Source organism: Sceloporus occidentalis, unplaced genomic scaffold, assembly GCF_023333645.1.
Source record: "Sceloporus occidentalis isolate IW3139 unplaced genomic scaffold, rSceOcc1.0.p SCAF_1, whole genome shotgun sequence".
NCBI lineage: Eukaryota > Metazoa > Chordata > Lepidosauria > Squamata > Phrynosomatidae > Sceloporus > Sceloporus occidentalis.
This window is the reverse complement of record NW_028316981.1, coordinates 133866822-133882831: the sequence shown is the minus strand read 5'-3', so window position 1 is coordinate 133882831 and position 16010 is coordinate 133866822. Positions and strand designations below refer to the sequence as shown.

General features: G+C 42.2%; 1 protein-coding gene across 2 annotated transcripts in view; it reads left to right on the top strand.

Annotated features, from left to right (window-relative positions):
• RAB37 (RAB37, member RAS oncogene family) overlaps positions 1-16010 on the top strand; it is a 118417-nt gene that overhangs the window by 51169 nt on the left and 51238 nt on the right. For both annotated transcript variants that reach the window (XM_089536859.1, XM_089536874.1), the window contains exon 2: positions 4533-4643. In XM_089536859.1, coding sequence (XP_089392985.1) covers positions 4533-4643 — 111 coding nt within the window. The remainder of the gene's footprint in view (positions 1-4532; positions 4644-16010) is intronic.

Here is a 16010-nt window from a genome sequence, read left to right as displayed (position 1 = left end):
TTTGCAAGGTTGGTGGAATCAGATGAAAGGCGGCAGGGAAGGAAGGCCACAATATGAGAGTGCCACTAGAATGTGTGTTGGTGTGCCTATGTGTCTCTGTGTGTGTTGGGCTCCCTGGAAGAAGCCGGTAACTAGTTAAGGGCAACACCGTTGTTATCTTTTGGCTTCAGGAGAGAAAGGTGCAGACTGTCTAGAGCTCTGTGAAGTCTTCGCTTAAAATAAAAGCATCAAGTTGATTTGGATAGTGGAATTTAATACAGTAAATATACCCAGGATTTTTGAAACATGGTGATACCATGACTGATTCCTGGAGAGTAGTATTTTGCAAGTCTCTTCTCTTAGTTCCACTTCTCTTAGTTCCACTAGGCAGCCTAGGGAGGACATGGGAGAGGGTTTTCTCACTGCCTTCCTCTGGGTTCTGGATCTCTCTTTGTCGGGATCTGAAGGGTACCAGGTACATGAAACCTATGAACTCAGAGGTTAGAAAGGGAGGAGCAACTTGAGGCTCTCCAGATGCTGTGGGACTACAACTATCATCCAAACAATATTGCCAGTCTAAAGGTTCAGAAGTTGCTTTGGATCAAGACTGGAAAGAGAAGTTGAGTCTCAGTCTGAACTTGCAATGCCAAATAAGAAGCTAAAAAATGAATGTCATTTCATACTTGATTCATATCAAAAGTAGACAAGAGTGTGCCTGAAAAATCAGACAAAAAAAATTTCAATGAGAAAAGGATTCAGAGGGAATTCAGCAATGTGTTTTCAGGAAGGGGACAACTAAATGGAGCTTTACAATAGAGACAGGTAAAAGTGAGGAGGAGAAGGAGAAGGAAAATATTGGTTGTGCTTTTAGAGTCACTGAAATAAGACCTGCAAAGTTTAACAACACAGCTGCCTGTTACCCCAGCTGTACTATAACTTTCTTTTGAGCTAAGTACCAAATTCCCCTAAAACATATTAATTTGTGGGTGTCTTCCCTGGACCCCAGCATTTTGGGCAACAGCTCTCCCGTTGTCAGTGTTGAAGAAAGATTCAACTGTTAGTCTACTTGGCTTTTGTACATGAAATGGAGAGGAATCTAGAGAGATGGTGGAGCTTCCTTTTCTGTATATCTTCAAAAAGAGTCTGGACGGCTACCTACTGGCGATGCTTTTGCTGGCCATCCTGCATTAAGCAGGGGGATGGACTTGATAGCCCATGAGGCCCCTTCCAACTCTATCATTCTGTGAGAGCCTACCCTCTTGAAAGACTATGATCAATATTGCATTCATTTTCCTTCTTTGTAAAAAAAGAAAAAAGAAAAAAAGAAATGATGCCTCAGTATGAAAGAGGCAGTACATACAGCTGAAACTGTGGTTCCTAGGAGGAGGTGGAAAGTTTGAGTTCCCCCACCTCCCCTCACACCTACGTATGCATATGCCCATATGAGATAGATATATATATATATATATATATATATATATATATATATATGCATATTTTCATTCCTTTATGGATACTCACATTTTAACATTTCATGAGGAAATAACATTATTCAAATTAGAATATTTTTATTTCTATAAATTTAATACCCAACTCAACACAACACTTATACTTGATGTGATGCCTGTGCTTGTTTCTGTACACAGGATTCATATCCATGCTCAACCCTCCACTGGATGACTTTGGACAAGTCCCATCTTCCCAGCCTAAGAGGAAGGCAATGGCAAACCCCTCTCTGAACAATTCTTATCAAGAAAACCCAATGAGTGTGGCCATATGACTTGAAAGCATATAGCAACAACAAATTGTTTTAAAGTCAGCTGGACAATTTCCTGTTATGCCTCTCATGTAAAGATATTTGGCTTCTAATGTTGCCTCATTTAGATAGTGTCTCTTCCTCATTTCAATCTGCTAAAATTTTAGATTACATTTTAAAATACTTCCTCATTTTAGAGAAACAGAATAGTGAGCAACTATTGCTCCAACCATTTCTCCTGAAATGCACACACTGGAAGGAACGCTTGTGACAGTGATCATCAAAGAGGCTGACCACTTACTGAAACCGGCTGTTCTGGGAGTGTGCACTCAGCACCCAACTTTGCTAAGCGGTTGGTGGCTGTGAATGCTGCTCCTCCCCACCTTCTGAAGTTTGTGCATCAGGAGGAATAGGGGGGCAGTGACCTTTGCTCCAAACCCTCCCAACCTCCACCATGTACATACAAGCCCCAGTCTCCCCACCGCACCCTGACACTCATTTCCTTCCTTTCCTCTCTATCTCCCTGCGATGTGGTCTAATGCTGAAGGGGATGCTGAAAAAGCATTTCAAGCACCTTCCCCCTCTGGAGGGTGAGCTAATCAGTGCCTGAGGTTGGAACCCCCTTGAGAAACTGTCCCACCTCTCTGTCCTACCATTTGAAAACTATCCCACCATTTGAAAACCTAGCAGTTACACCATCTTTTTTTATTTGGGGGCCAAAGACTGAGAGCGTTCTGTAAAAACCCTAGTTAAAATCAGGGCTGAAGATAATAATAATAATAATAATAATAATAATAATAATAATAATAGGATTTATTTATATACTGCCCAATCACTGGGAATCCGAGCGGTTTCATTGGACTGCAACTCCCATCAGGCCTATTCATCATAACTCTGATTCATAACCTACAACTGTCCCACCTTGGCAGGAAAAGCCCCAATTAAGCCTCTGTCATTCCATTTTTTTTTATCTGCTTTTAAAATGTCCAGTTTTTTTCTTTTCCTCTCACTTTCTCCCTTTCTCCTTGGCTTATTTCAAATTTTTGCAAAGTTCAAAGAGCAAAAGTAATTTGCACTCAGTTATTTCAGAGGGGAAAGAGGGTATGAAGGGGGCAGTCTTGCCCTTCCCAGTAGGCTCAGGCAAAAGAAAGGTGCTGCAGTCTCTTCTATCTTCGATGTTCTTCCATATTTATAACTTTTGCCATCTTTTTCTTGGCCATACATATCCCAGTTTTCATCTGTGAAATGTTGGAGGGTTTGCAGAGAAAAGAATGATAGTAGTTGCAGTCATGTTCGTCTGATGAGCCACTTGTTCCTAAACCCAGAACTAAATAAAAGTTTCAAAGTTAAATAAATTGATTGACAAGCCTAATGAGTTTCCATGTTTACAAATATTAAAGTACAGGGAGGGAAGGAAAGAAAAGGAAGGAGCACCAGAGATACGACAGAGTGTTCTGTGCTGGCCCTGACACTTAGCTTGAGTGAGATGTGGCACAAATGAATGAGGAATCATTGCTGCATCTTCCATGGGTAAAAATTAACTAAAAGAAAGGAAAACTAAAACTGTCAAGTACTGTACTCTGCATTTGAGTCTGGCCCATGAAGCAGTGAAAGATGGGTATGAAAATCTTTAATCATGATTGTGTGATTTTCATGGATTAATCACTTGTTAAACCGCTGATTTTTCCTGTGTGATAAAGTCCATGGATGAATTTCACTGTAGTGGGTGGTGCTGTTTGCCTTCTAGTCGTTTCCAACTAAACAAATTAAAATAAAAACCTTCCCTTTCCTTGCCAATGAGTCCTATACATTTGAGGCTTGACAGTTTTCAAGGTTAGACCCTGACCTGAACCCATGCCACCATAGCCCCCACTGAAAACTACTGACAGCATAATTTTATTTCCTGGATTTTATGCCTCTTGTCTCCCAGAGCCTACCTAGTTAAAAGGGAGGAATGACCTCTGCCTACATAGATATCCCTCCATACACTCTTAACTGAGAACAATGTTAACAACCTCTTGACAAAATGTAGGCCTGAGACTCCAGCGTCATAAAAAAAATCTGTTTCCTGTATGATTTTTAACACTTTTCCCTGATGAACAAGCCAGTGGAGCATTGAAAGCTGGCATTGTGAATTTTGTGCATTTTAATTGTTCCAATAAAGATATTCTGTTTTCTAGGTTTTGCATGTTATTGTACTTTACAGGCAGCAGAGTGATAGAGGTGATCCACTGTGGAGTTTTGAGGATACTCTAGCTTCAGCCCTGGGTTTCTGTTGCTCAAACAGGCTTTTCCTGTTCAGGAGCTGCTGATTTATTACAATACATCCTGTTCACCTAGCAGAGAAATTGTAAGCCCTAGTCACGATTTGCATCACAGAGTCACTCTCTTTTGATGTTTTTTTTTTCTGTTTCCATCAACTAGACCTTAGGTGAAAACCAGAGTTGGGTCTACTATTACTTAAGGTGAGGAAGCCACCTCAGGCAGCAAGTTTTGAGGGCCATAAAAGGAAAATATATTGTTAGTTACTGAGTCATGAGCAGCTGTCTTGGAAAATCTCAGTGGCACAAACTCCCCTTAATTTCAGATCTACATCTAGCACAGCCTGTGAGACCATAACCCACCATGCCCCAGATCTTTGCCTCACCATTTCCCCCCAGTAGTATAAAGATACACATTTATTTGCTATCTGCACTTGTACATAGTGATGTAGCAGCAGTTTTACTTTGGATGTTCTGTAAACTTTTTGGATCATCACTGAATGATCCTAATGTGTCTTTCTGTTTGATTTCTGCAGACTATCCTGGTTGGAGACAGCGGAGTGGGGAAAACATCACTGCTGGTTCAATTTGACCAGGGCAAGTTCATACCAGGCTCTTTTTCTGCAACCGTGGGCATCGGATTTACCGTAAGGGCAGCTTGGCTACTGTAGCCATGGTTGGGAATTGACCATTGGTAGGGTACAGTATTTATAAGGTTTTCTGTATCTCTGCATCTTCTTCCTCCACAGTCAGGTACTCTTCAGATGCTTTGGACTACAATTCCCATTACATTTGATCTTTGGCCATGCTGGCAGGGGCTGATGGAAGTTGTAGTTTCAAACACATGGAGGACCTCAAGTTCAGGAGTTCAGCAAGGGCTCTCCTAATAAACTACCTGAAGTTTAAAGAAATGTAGAAATCTGCTCATTAAACCAAATGCATGATTGCGCTGCTCAGAGATCCCATGGCCTCTATGCCACCTGTACTCCTCCCCTCAGCAATGTGCTGTTCCTGCTCTTTTTCTTCCCTTTCTTCATTCCCTTCCCCATTCCCTTTTTGTTGTCACCACTGCCATAAATAGAGGGAAGGCCTCAGACCCAACAGGATACCAGTCCCATGAGGCAAAATACTTTGAAGTGGCCAGTAAAAGTAAATTACCTGCTACCATTTTCTAAAGAGTTCTGTCTGGGCACAGATAATAATAATATCTCAGCAGTTCTTCTCTAATTCTTGTCCCTTACTCAGTGCCTGACTAACTGGGAAGAATGAGGGAACAGTAGGGCCCACACAGACCTGGCTTTATCATGTACTAGCAATGGAGACATTAGTAATGGGCATAAAATGGCCAGTTATCTATTTTGCTATTATATTTTTAGCCAGAGAGGATGAGACACATAAAGGAATCCAGGCTCAGGGTTTCCCTATAACAAATGATGGCTCCAAGAGTTCAGTAACTGAGGCTGCATCTGCACTGCAGAAATAATGTAGTTTGTCACTGCTTTAACCGCTACAGCTCTATCTTATAGCATCCTAGGATTTTTTTGTTTGTTGTGGTACCAGAGCTCTCAGAGAAAAGACGGCTAATTAACTCATAAAACTACAGATCCCAGGATTCCATAACACTGAACCATAGCTGTTAATGTGGTATCAAACTGCATTATTTCTGCATTGCAGATATAGCCTCAGTCACTGAACTCTTGGAGCCATCACCTGTTATAGGGAAAAGCTACTGAATTTTACTGCTGTTCCTTGGTAAGTAATGCTAAAAGATTGCTTGCCATGAATAGTTAAAGGTAGAGCCATATGTTACATGCAGTGAAACTAGAGCTGAGTGGGAAGCTCTGAGATAGATTTATTTCCACTTGAATGGGGCCTCTCCAGCCAGGGAACAAAGATATTGCAAAAAGCTCTTTTCCTCTGCTCATACAATGGGCCCTTGGCTATGGTTTGGTTCTAGGAACCCCCCCCCCCCCATGGATACCAAAATCCATGAATACTTAAGTCCCGTGTGATTTTTGGAAATATTTAAAATATTTTCCAACCATGGACACTTGAATCCATGGATATGACTGTATTTCACAGGACTCAATTTGTTCATAGCCATTGTGGTGGCAGCAATCACATTTCCTGATGTAACAGGGCTGGCCACTATAATTTTCTTGATTTCTTAAATCCAAAATTGCCAGTGGGATTGCAGGAGGTATTGCTTTCTCTGATTTAACCTCACACATCTCCATATAGCCCAGTCTCACTGACTAGGTTGCTTCATTTCTTTATTGTGAACAGCTAGAGTCAGCTTCACATTCACGTCCGCTTCCCAGGTAATGTTCAGCCATGTTGGGAGGGATTCCTGCTTAACTGCTGCTCACCCCATATTCCTGCCTTGTCTGCCTTGCCTTGCCTTGCACTGCCTCACCCTGTCTGTGCCTTTTGCTTACTGCCTTTCCTCCTCTCCCTCCTGGATGGATTCCACTCAGCCCTGGACTCCATCTGCTGCTTTTGAGCAAGCATCCCACCAGCACAGAGCCAGCCTGCACACCACGGCACAGCCCCAACCAGGTTTGTAACTTTCCTCTTCCTCAGTCTGACACCTCAGCAAGGTGACCAGATGTCCTAACTGCAAAAGTGGACAAGGGACCTCAAAATTTAGGACATTACAAAACAGAAGCTAAAAGCACTCATATAAATATAAATTCATTTCATATGGTTCCTATGCAGTCATTATATATACTGTATTTTATTAGGTACTCAACTGTATATTTCTGATTTCATTAAAGTGCCTTGTTGGCTTGGAATATACTTATAGAATTCTGAGCAAGACAAAAGCTTGTACTTTACTAGCAACAAACCCTTGACTGAATCTACATTTAAATTATGCCTTTCATTTGCCTTTTGTGCTGAAGTGAAGGGGGGTAGGGTAAAAAGAAACCTTCAACATTTGTATTGTGCTTCTTAATCATGCTTAAAATGAAGGGTATTTTGGAACTCCTCCCAGGCAAAAGGTTGAAATGTAGGACGTGTATTGGAAAAGGAGGGCATCTGGTTACCCTGCATCTCATCCATGATTGCTGGATCTTTTGTCTCATAGCTTTACAAAAGGGATTGCCTCTAAGCCTAGGGTTCAGTAACATTTTAAGTTCTGGTTGCCAAAGTCCATAACTGAGGGGGTTACTTCTCCTAAATACATAGATTCTATTTGTTTTGTTTACTGGTAACATCTGTATTCTGCCTTTCCTGCAATGAGCTCAAGGAAACATACACAGCCGTCCTCTTCCACACTTTATTCTTTCAACAACCCTGTCAGGTAGATAGGCTGAATGGGTCTTTAATTGGCCTAAGGTCAGTGAGAGTGTATCCACACTGCAGAAATAAAGTGGTTTGACACTACTCTGTCATGACTCTATAGAGAATCTTGAGATTTGTAATTTGGTGAAGTGCTAGAGCTCTCCAACAGATGGGCTGAATATCTCACCAAACTACAAAACTGCTTTATTTCTACAGTGTGAATATATTTTGAGTAAGTTTCATGGTCCACTGGGGTCTAGAACTTGGATTGCCCATGTCCTAGTCCAGCACTGCAACCATTACAAGGCCTTGGCTACATTCTGGCCCTATGCAAGCATTCACGACACATATAGACTTAACATGGGAAGAAGGGGAGTGTGTTCACTTTGTTTGTCATCGCCTTTCACTCACAGAGGACAATGGAAGTGGCGACAGGATTAACACACACACATACACACACCCCCATGTTGAGTCTATACCCTTGAGTCTGGATGCCTGTATAGGGCTTGCATAAAAATGTGACGTCTATAACTTGCTTTTGTAACTGATCTCATGAATTACAGTCATACTCATCCCAGACACAAATGCTACTACTTCACACAGTTGCTTCTGTTACGTGGTCATGGATGTCATTCCAAGGGTCAGGTGGTTTGGGCTTTAAAATATTGTCTCAGACTTCTTGTGATCTGCTTGTCTTTGTAGCTGGTGGATACTGACAGAACAAATAGTTATTGTTAGAAAAACTCTTTGTTATGGGTGATGTTTCATGCTGCCGGTGGTTTGAACTGGTACCAACTGGAACAGATGCAATCTTCTCTGGAACTCAGGAACAAAGAAACTTCAACACAGATTTTTCACTCAAATGAGGGTTTATTGACTTTGTTGCTATTTACACATTCACAGCAGGCAACTATACATCTATTCTCTTTTAGAGTCCATGCTAGAAGAAAAAACTTGAATATGACATCAGTCTTTGTTCTCTCCAAAGATCAACTTTCCCACCAAGTGGACACACCTCTTTCCCATGAAGTCACCATACTACACAAGAGCATAACAATAATACATTTTGTTTATATTATGTCTCAGCAAATGTCCTTGAAGACTTGTTCTTCCAGGCCTAGACTTCCAGGCCTGCAACAGGAACCATTTTAAACCTTAGTTAACCATTGACACATCTGAACATTTTCAATACAATTAGAAATATACTTTAACAGTTATTTCCATTTGAATCCAAACAGTGTGTAAAATAAGAGAAGAAAAACTGTAACCTACCTTTTAACATCTTGATTTGATATTCATTTATTTGCAGGGGATATGATACCATTAGCATTCCTGTGGGACAACAACTACGCTCAAGATAGAGGGCAAATACTGTTGCTATTACTATAATTAAGTTTATCCATTAATTTCCTAAAAGACTAGCAGTGTAGCAGAAATCAAAGTGTTGGTTTGTATAGTAGTCACAAAGAATTCAGGATATTCCACAAAATGTTGCAGTGTGGAATACCTCTGCTCAAAAGCTTGGAGCCATCCATCCCTCCATCCCCTTTTCTAGGATATGCCACTCCCTTCCCCTACCCTCAATTTTTTCTTTTCCTCCCAAAACCAGTCAAGCATTCTGCTACCACTGTATATGCTCAGATCTTATTTGGCTTAGAGTTTCCTTCTCCTCCTCCTCACTCCCAGACTGTTTACTGCCATAAATCTTGGATTTCCCTGGGGCTGCTGATAACTTCTCTCCTGCACTTGGACTGTGCTCTTTTAGCTCCATAAGGATCCACACTCTTGACAGTGACATGGTTATTAGGAAAATTCGGAGAGGCTTGAAAGAGCAAGACTGTCCCCTGGTGGCAACTATTGGACCATTTAAAGCAAAATGTGTATTTCTGGGGCTGACAGAACTGGTGGCGGCTGTCTTGAGAATTGTGTGTTCCACACTTCTAAAGGTGTGGAGAAAAAGACCAGATTAAAATAGACTTCTTAAATATTTCAGTGAAATCAGGGGGAGGGAGAAGATGGCAAGCAGGTTTTAAAAGTATCATGATGAGCATACTAGACATATTCATTGTTTTTTTTCATGCAAGGCATTTTACCTCAATGGGGTTCATATATAGGGCATGTGGGGGTGGGGGTGGGGGTGGGAGGAGAAACCAGCTTTTCCTCTACCCTGGTATACAGTGAAACTACTAAATGTCTCATGTGCCTTCAAGTCATTTTCAATTTATGGCTGCCCTAAGGCAAAACTATCATGTAGTTTTCTTGGCAAGTTTCTTTAGAGGGGGTTTGCCATTGCCATCTTCTGAGGCTGAGAGAGTGTGACTTGACTAGTGTCACCCAGTGGGTTTACATGGCTGATCTGGGATTTGAACCCTGATCTCCAGGATCATAGTCCAATGTTGAAGCTACTATACCATGCTGGCTCCTACTAGAGGTACATATGTGAAAATTACAAATATCTTTTGCTGTATGTTTGGGGAAGGTGTAGTACACTGACTGAGCTAAATAGCGCTCTGGTTAGTTGACATATGATGTGGAATTCTATTACAATCTGGAGAACCTGTGCCCGAAGGATGGGTTTTCAAAAAAGCAAAACAGAAGTGGGGTGCTTGGAAAGAATTTGGAAGAGTGCATTTTTATTAATTAATGGGAGACCATTTCTATGGATAAAGAAACATATGGTTCAGACCAAACTAACTGTTCATCCTAATAATGGGGCTTGACAGACTGTCCCGAAAGGGTGAACTGGAGGCTCCCGTTTTTGTTCCTGAGGGACACTGCAGCAGCCAAACTGTGTGGCCTCCCTCTGCACCAAAAGGTGCACCAAACACAGTTCTAGGTATGAATGATTTTCAGAGTACTCATTCACACTCACAGGAATGTGAAACCGAATTGAAGATCACACTACGTTTACCATTACTGAATCTCTCAGTTGCATTTTTACCCCATTGCCTTTAATGCTGCCATCATATTAATTTAAAACAGAGCCTCCATTTCAAATGCGTTTGATCGTTTTTGGGTTTGGGTATTTTTTTTAATGTCAATCAAGTGAGGCACATCTTCATCATTCTGCTTCTGCTTTCAAACTCCTTCTAAGAAACCTTGCCAAGAAACCGCTGTGATAGGTTCACCTGGGGGGAGTCACCCTCTCTTAGCCTCAGGAGGTAGCCATGGCAAACCCCTTCTGAAGACACTCTGCCAAGAAAAGCCCGTGATAGGTTAGGGTTAGGGTTAGGGTTAGGCATTAATTAACTCCCCTCTGTCAGTTGTCCTCATGGGCAACCTAACCCTTGCCAGAAGAAGAGGGGATGGTCCCCAGGTAGGAGGACAACAGTCTGGTGGGATGTGTACGTTTTGCCCCTCTTTATTAAATCCCTCCATTCTTTGTTTGGGAAGGATCACTCTAAATGTAATCAACAGCATATTTTCATTTGCAGCTATCTGCATCTTTTCAGAAGATGCAGGGGAAAAACGGTTCAAATAAAATGGGGCAAGTGGGTTTTCTGACACCCTCCCCACCTCCTGCTCTGCCACAAACTGCACCAAGTGAAAGTATGAATGACAACAAAAAAACCTGGTTTCCATGCCGGGTTATTTTGTAGTGTCAATGGCCCCAGTGTCTCAGTCTCTGAAATTTCAGGCAGGAGAAACATTCTTATTTGAAGGGACTATACTCTCACTGTCCCTCCCATAGCTACAACCCTGGTGCAAGCTAATAAAAAGGAGTCAAATGAGAATCTTTAACAAGGCCCCAGAGGGGCAGGGGGGGGTTCTAAATTAATACAAGAGGAGGCTACTCAGCTGCTGCACAGTGGATAAATATTCATGAGCAAGTGTGATATTGTGAATGGTTCCATGCATGATAACTGGCTGCCTGACACATTTTCAGTTGTCTGAATTTGTCAAAGATTCCTGAAATACTTCTGCCTTAGGAACTTAAGATGTGTGAAACATTTCTGGCACTAAGTAAAAAGTCATACAGACACATGCACATATACACATACATCCAGAGGCTGTTCAAAGGAAGTAAGGAGACTACATGTGAAAGGGATCTAGGAGTCTAAGTAGACCACAAGTTACACATGAGTCAACAGTGCAATGTGGCAGCTAAAAAGGCCAACGCAATTTTAGGCTGCATCAATAGAAGTATAGTGTCTAGATCAAGGGAAATAATAGTGCCACTCAATTCTGCTTTGGTCAGGCCCCACCTGGAATACTATGTCCAATTCTGGGCACCACAATTCAAAAAGGATGTTGAGAAACTGGAGTGTGTCCAAAGGAGGGTGACTAAAATGGTGAAAGGTCTTGAAACCATGCCCTATGAGGAACGACTTAGGGAGCTGGGGATGTTTAGCCTGGAGAAGGGAAGGTTAAGAGGTGATATGACAGCCCTGTTTAAATATTTGAAGGGAAGTCATATTGAGGAGGGAGCAAGCCTGTTTTCTGCTGCTCCAGAGACTAGAACACAGAACAATGGATGTCAGCTACAGGAAAAGAAATTCCACCTCAACATTAGGAGGAACTTCTTGACAGTTAGGGCTGTTCAACAGTGGAACACACTCCTTCCTCAGAGTGTGATGGAGTCTCCTTCCTTGGAGGTCTTAAAGCAGAGGCTGGATGGCCATCTGTCGGGGATGCTTTGATTGAGAGTTCCTGCATGACAGGGGGTTGGACTGGATGGCCCTTGTGGTCTCTTCCAACTCTACAATTCTATGATTCTATGATTATCCTCTGTCAGAAGATGGTGGACTCTCCTTCATTGGGTGGCCATCTCTTAGGAATATTTCTGATTGACAGGGTATTGGTCTTAGATGGGAGATGGGACCCAAGTCCAAGCACAAAATTCACTTATGCTTCATCTTCACCTTATGCACATAGCCTGATGGTAATTTTATACAATATTTTAAAAATAATTTTGTGCATGAAACAATGTTTGTACACACTGAACCATCAGGAAGCAAAGGTGTCACTATCTGAGCCACCCAAGAAACTTTTTTTTTTTTTTTTTTTTTTAGTATTTTGGATTTCAGAATTTCAGATAAGGGACCTTCAACCTGTGTGTTATTGAATGTATATTAGAGAAAATGAGTTATTAAAGTTAAGCCAGTATGGCATAGTGGTTTGAGTGTTGGACTAGAACACTGGGAGACCAGGGTTCGAATCCTAGCTTAGCCATGAAAACCTACTGGGTGACCTTAGGCAAGTCACACTCTCTCAGCCTCAGAGGATGGCAAAGGAAAACCCTCTTAGAACAAATCTTGCCAAGAAAACCCTGTGATAGGTTTGCCATAGGGTTCCCATCAGTCCAAATTGCAATAGCAAGTACATTTCTGTGATGTTTATCAGTTCACTTAAGCACTCCCTAAGCGGTTTACAATGTGTAAGGTAATTGCCCCAACAAGCTGGGTACTCATTTTAGTGATCTTGGAAGGATGCCAGTCTGAACTGACTCTGGAGCCCCTGGCTGGGATAGAACTCACAATCTTGTGGCTGTGAATGACTATAGTACATACAGGCATTTAACCACTGCGCCACTAGGGTTGAAGGCACACAACAATAACCATTTTGTGTATGGTTATGTATGGTACTATGAGTATTACACGAAATAAAGCTAGTGATCTGTTTGAAGTGGTGAGAGCAAGAAATATTGGAGGTAAGTCTGGCGTTTGGCTGAGCATTTGAATGGGGTTTTTAAAAGGCTGGTGACTGTGACAATCAATTAAAGATTAGAGTTAGAGGCCAGAACAGTCGGGTTTAGTCAGAATTAAGTTAGTTAGTCTGGGATGGCAATCTGTTAGGTGTGTTTAAGGAATGTTAATTAAATATATAAGCATATAAGTAACTATAACATCTAAACTAAAACATTGTGTAGAAACCACATGGATTTGAACAAGTAATTGTGAACATTTTCATTATCTTCTGTTCGTTTTTTTTAAAAATACATATGTGCCTTTTGAGGAAAATAAGGGAGCTGTGCTTCCATTACTGATAAGGTCAAGCATAGTGGTTTTCTGCGGTGGCAGCAGATATACAATTGTAGCTGCAATCTTTGGTGACAGGTGGGGATTTTGAAAGGGATCTACACATAAAAAGAGTCACAATGTTGTCAAAACCATTGAAGCTAGTCATTCACAGAAGGTGACAGCAGTTTAGATAATCAGAAAAGGTTTATCACAAGTAGTGACAATGATCGGACAAGCAGAGATCCCCATAGTCCCCACATAGTCAACTGAAACCTGCCCCAAACACATTTTATATGTGCATATTGCAAGAGAAGGCATTGCTGAAGACAGATAGGTAGCAGGATCTTCAGCAAGGGAATCAGCTTTTGTTAAAAGGGAGATGTCAAATATGCTTGTGCAATCTGGCTATCACAGCTTAACTCAGGGAAAGTCTCTGGGGTTGTTCAGTGGTTAAAAACTGCTGTGGGCCAGGATTCTCATATTTACATCAAATACTGCTAAACCCAGGCAGTGGTGTCACTAGGGGGCTGCAGGCTGTGTGGACCACACCAGATGACACCCTAAAGGGGGGGGGGTGACACCACTGCACCTCAAACACCTACTTTTTGGCAGAAAGGGGCTGTGGCATTCATCTGCTTCCCTTCAAAATGCTTTAAAAGATGGTGTGAGTGGGGTGAAGCTTAGTGGGAGGAGAAAGGAGAGGCCCCAGAATTTTTTAAAATTCAAATTTCAAAATTTTAATTTATTTTTTTTAAAAAAATGAAATAAAAATATATTTTTAATTTTTTCTTTAAAAGCATCAGTTTAACCAAATCTTCACTATGCATATGTAAATACATTTAGGTTGTGCATATGATATGGTAATTTGAAGGTATAATTTTAATTTTGCTAGTTGTTTATGTCACAACTATTAGCATTACACTCAGGGGTTTGTGGGAATTACGGTTTATGAGTAACATTAATGCAAAAAAAAAAAAAAGCATTGTTAAGGATTCTGTATGGAGGAGGTCAATGGGCACCAACCCTAGGGATGCCACTGTAACCAGGGATCCAAGGGGGAAGCTACAAAGCCCCAGCCTCAGACCTGCTTTTATTGTGGCGTTTATCAGACAGGGTCGGAACTGGGGCTTTTGCGTACTGGGCGATTCGCATTCACGTGCTAACGCGAATGTACTTTCATACCTGGGAGTCCTTCTGCATTGGCGGGTTTCGAATTGCCCGATCCGCATTCGCGTGAAGTGCATTCAGTGCAGAATGTTTTACCAAGCCGGACCTTAACATGCAGATTGGCCAATTCGTATCGGCCGCCTCGCACATGCTCAGTGGTGCCCTGCATGGGTCGCGACCTTAAACGCTTCCGGGGTGAAAAGGGAAGTCACATCCTTTTCCTGTTTTTTGTGCCTTGCATGACAGCCAGGTAAACAGCTGCAGAGCAAGCTCATGCACATTAACATTGCGATACAACGTGCCTGTTAGTGTTTCCTCTCTACATTCCTGCTTGGTTTTAATGTAACAATTACCTTCACTTGCAACAAATTAGCAATGCCCGGTTCTGTGTGCGTGTGTGTGAGTGTGTGTATGTATATGAACATAGGCATGGAAATATATATATGTTTTGCTCTAGGTGTGTGTGAGTGTGTGTATGTGTGTGTGTGTGTCTATACACACACACACACACACTATCACATATGCTCTGTGTGTGGGTATATATGCACACAAATAGTTGCATTTGCGCTGTGTGTGTATATATATCTAAATATATGTATTGATACATAGGTAGATACACCTATAAAATAGCATATGCTCTGTGCGTGTGTTTGTGTGTGTGTGTGTGTGTGTGTGTGTGTGTGTGTGTGTATATATATATATATATATATGCACATGTATGATTTCACATGCTCTGTGCATGCCTTGGCATGTATATGTATGTATATAATATTGTAACTAATAATAATAATAATAATAATAATAATAATAGGTTTTATTTATATACCGCCCAATCACTGGGAATCCAAGCGGTTTACAATAGAGGGGATAACAGTTCCCTGCCCACAGGCTTACAATCTAAAAGACACGACACAAAAGGAGAAGGGAATGGTGAGGGGGGGAGGGAATCAGGTCCAGCATTCTTCTCTCCCTCTGAGGCCTGGACCAAGGCAGATGGACCGGAGGGAGGGCTCTTCTTCTTCAGGCTAGCCCCTGATGGAACTGGGCCAGCCTACTCACTCCCTCAGAGGCCGAAAGATGACAGTTACGGAGGGAGGAGCCTCTTTCTTCAGGCTAGCCCCTGATGGTACTGGGCCAGCCTTCTCTCTCCCTCAGAGGCCGAAAGATGACAGTTACAGAGGGAGGAGCCTCTTTCTTCAGGCTAGCTCCTGATGGTACTGGGCCAGCCTTCTCTCTCCCTCAGAGGCCGAAAGATGACAGTTACGGAGGGAGGAGCCTCTTTCTTCAGGCTAGCCCCTGATGGTACTGGGTCAGCCTTCTCTCTCCCTCAGAGGCCAAAAGATGACAGTTAGGGAGGGAGGGCTCTTCTTCTTCAGGCTAGCCCCTGATGGTACTGGGCCAGCCTTCTCTCTCCCTCAGAGGCCGAAAGATGACAGTTAGGGAGGGAGGGCTCTTCTTCTTCAGGCTAGCCCCTGATGGTACTGGGCCAGCCTTCTCTCTCCCTCAGAGGCCGAAAGATGACAGTTAGGGAGGGAGGGCTCTTCTTCTTCAGGCTAGCCCCTGATGGTACTGGGCCAGCCTTCTCTCTCCCTCAGAGGCCGA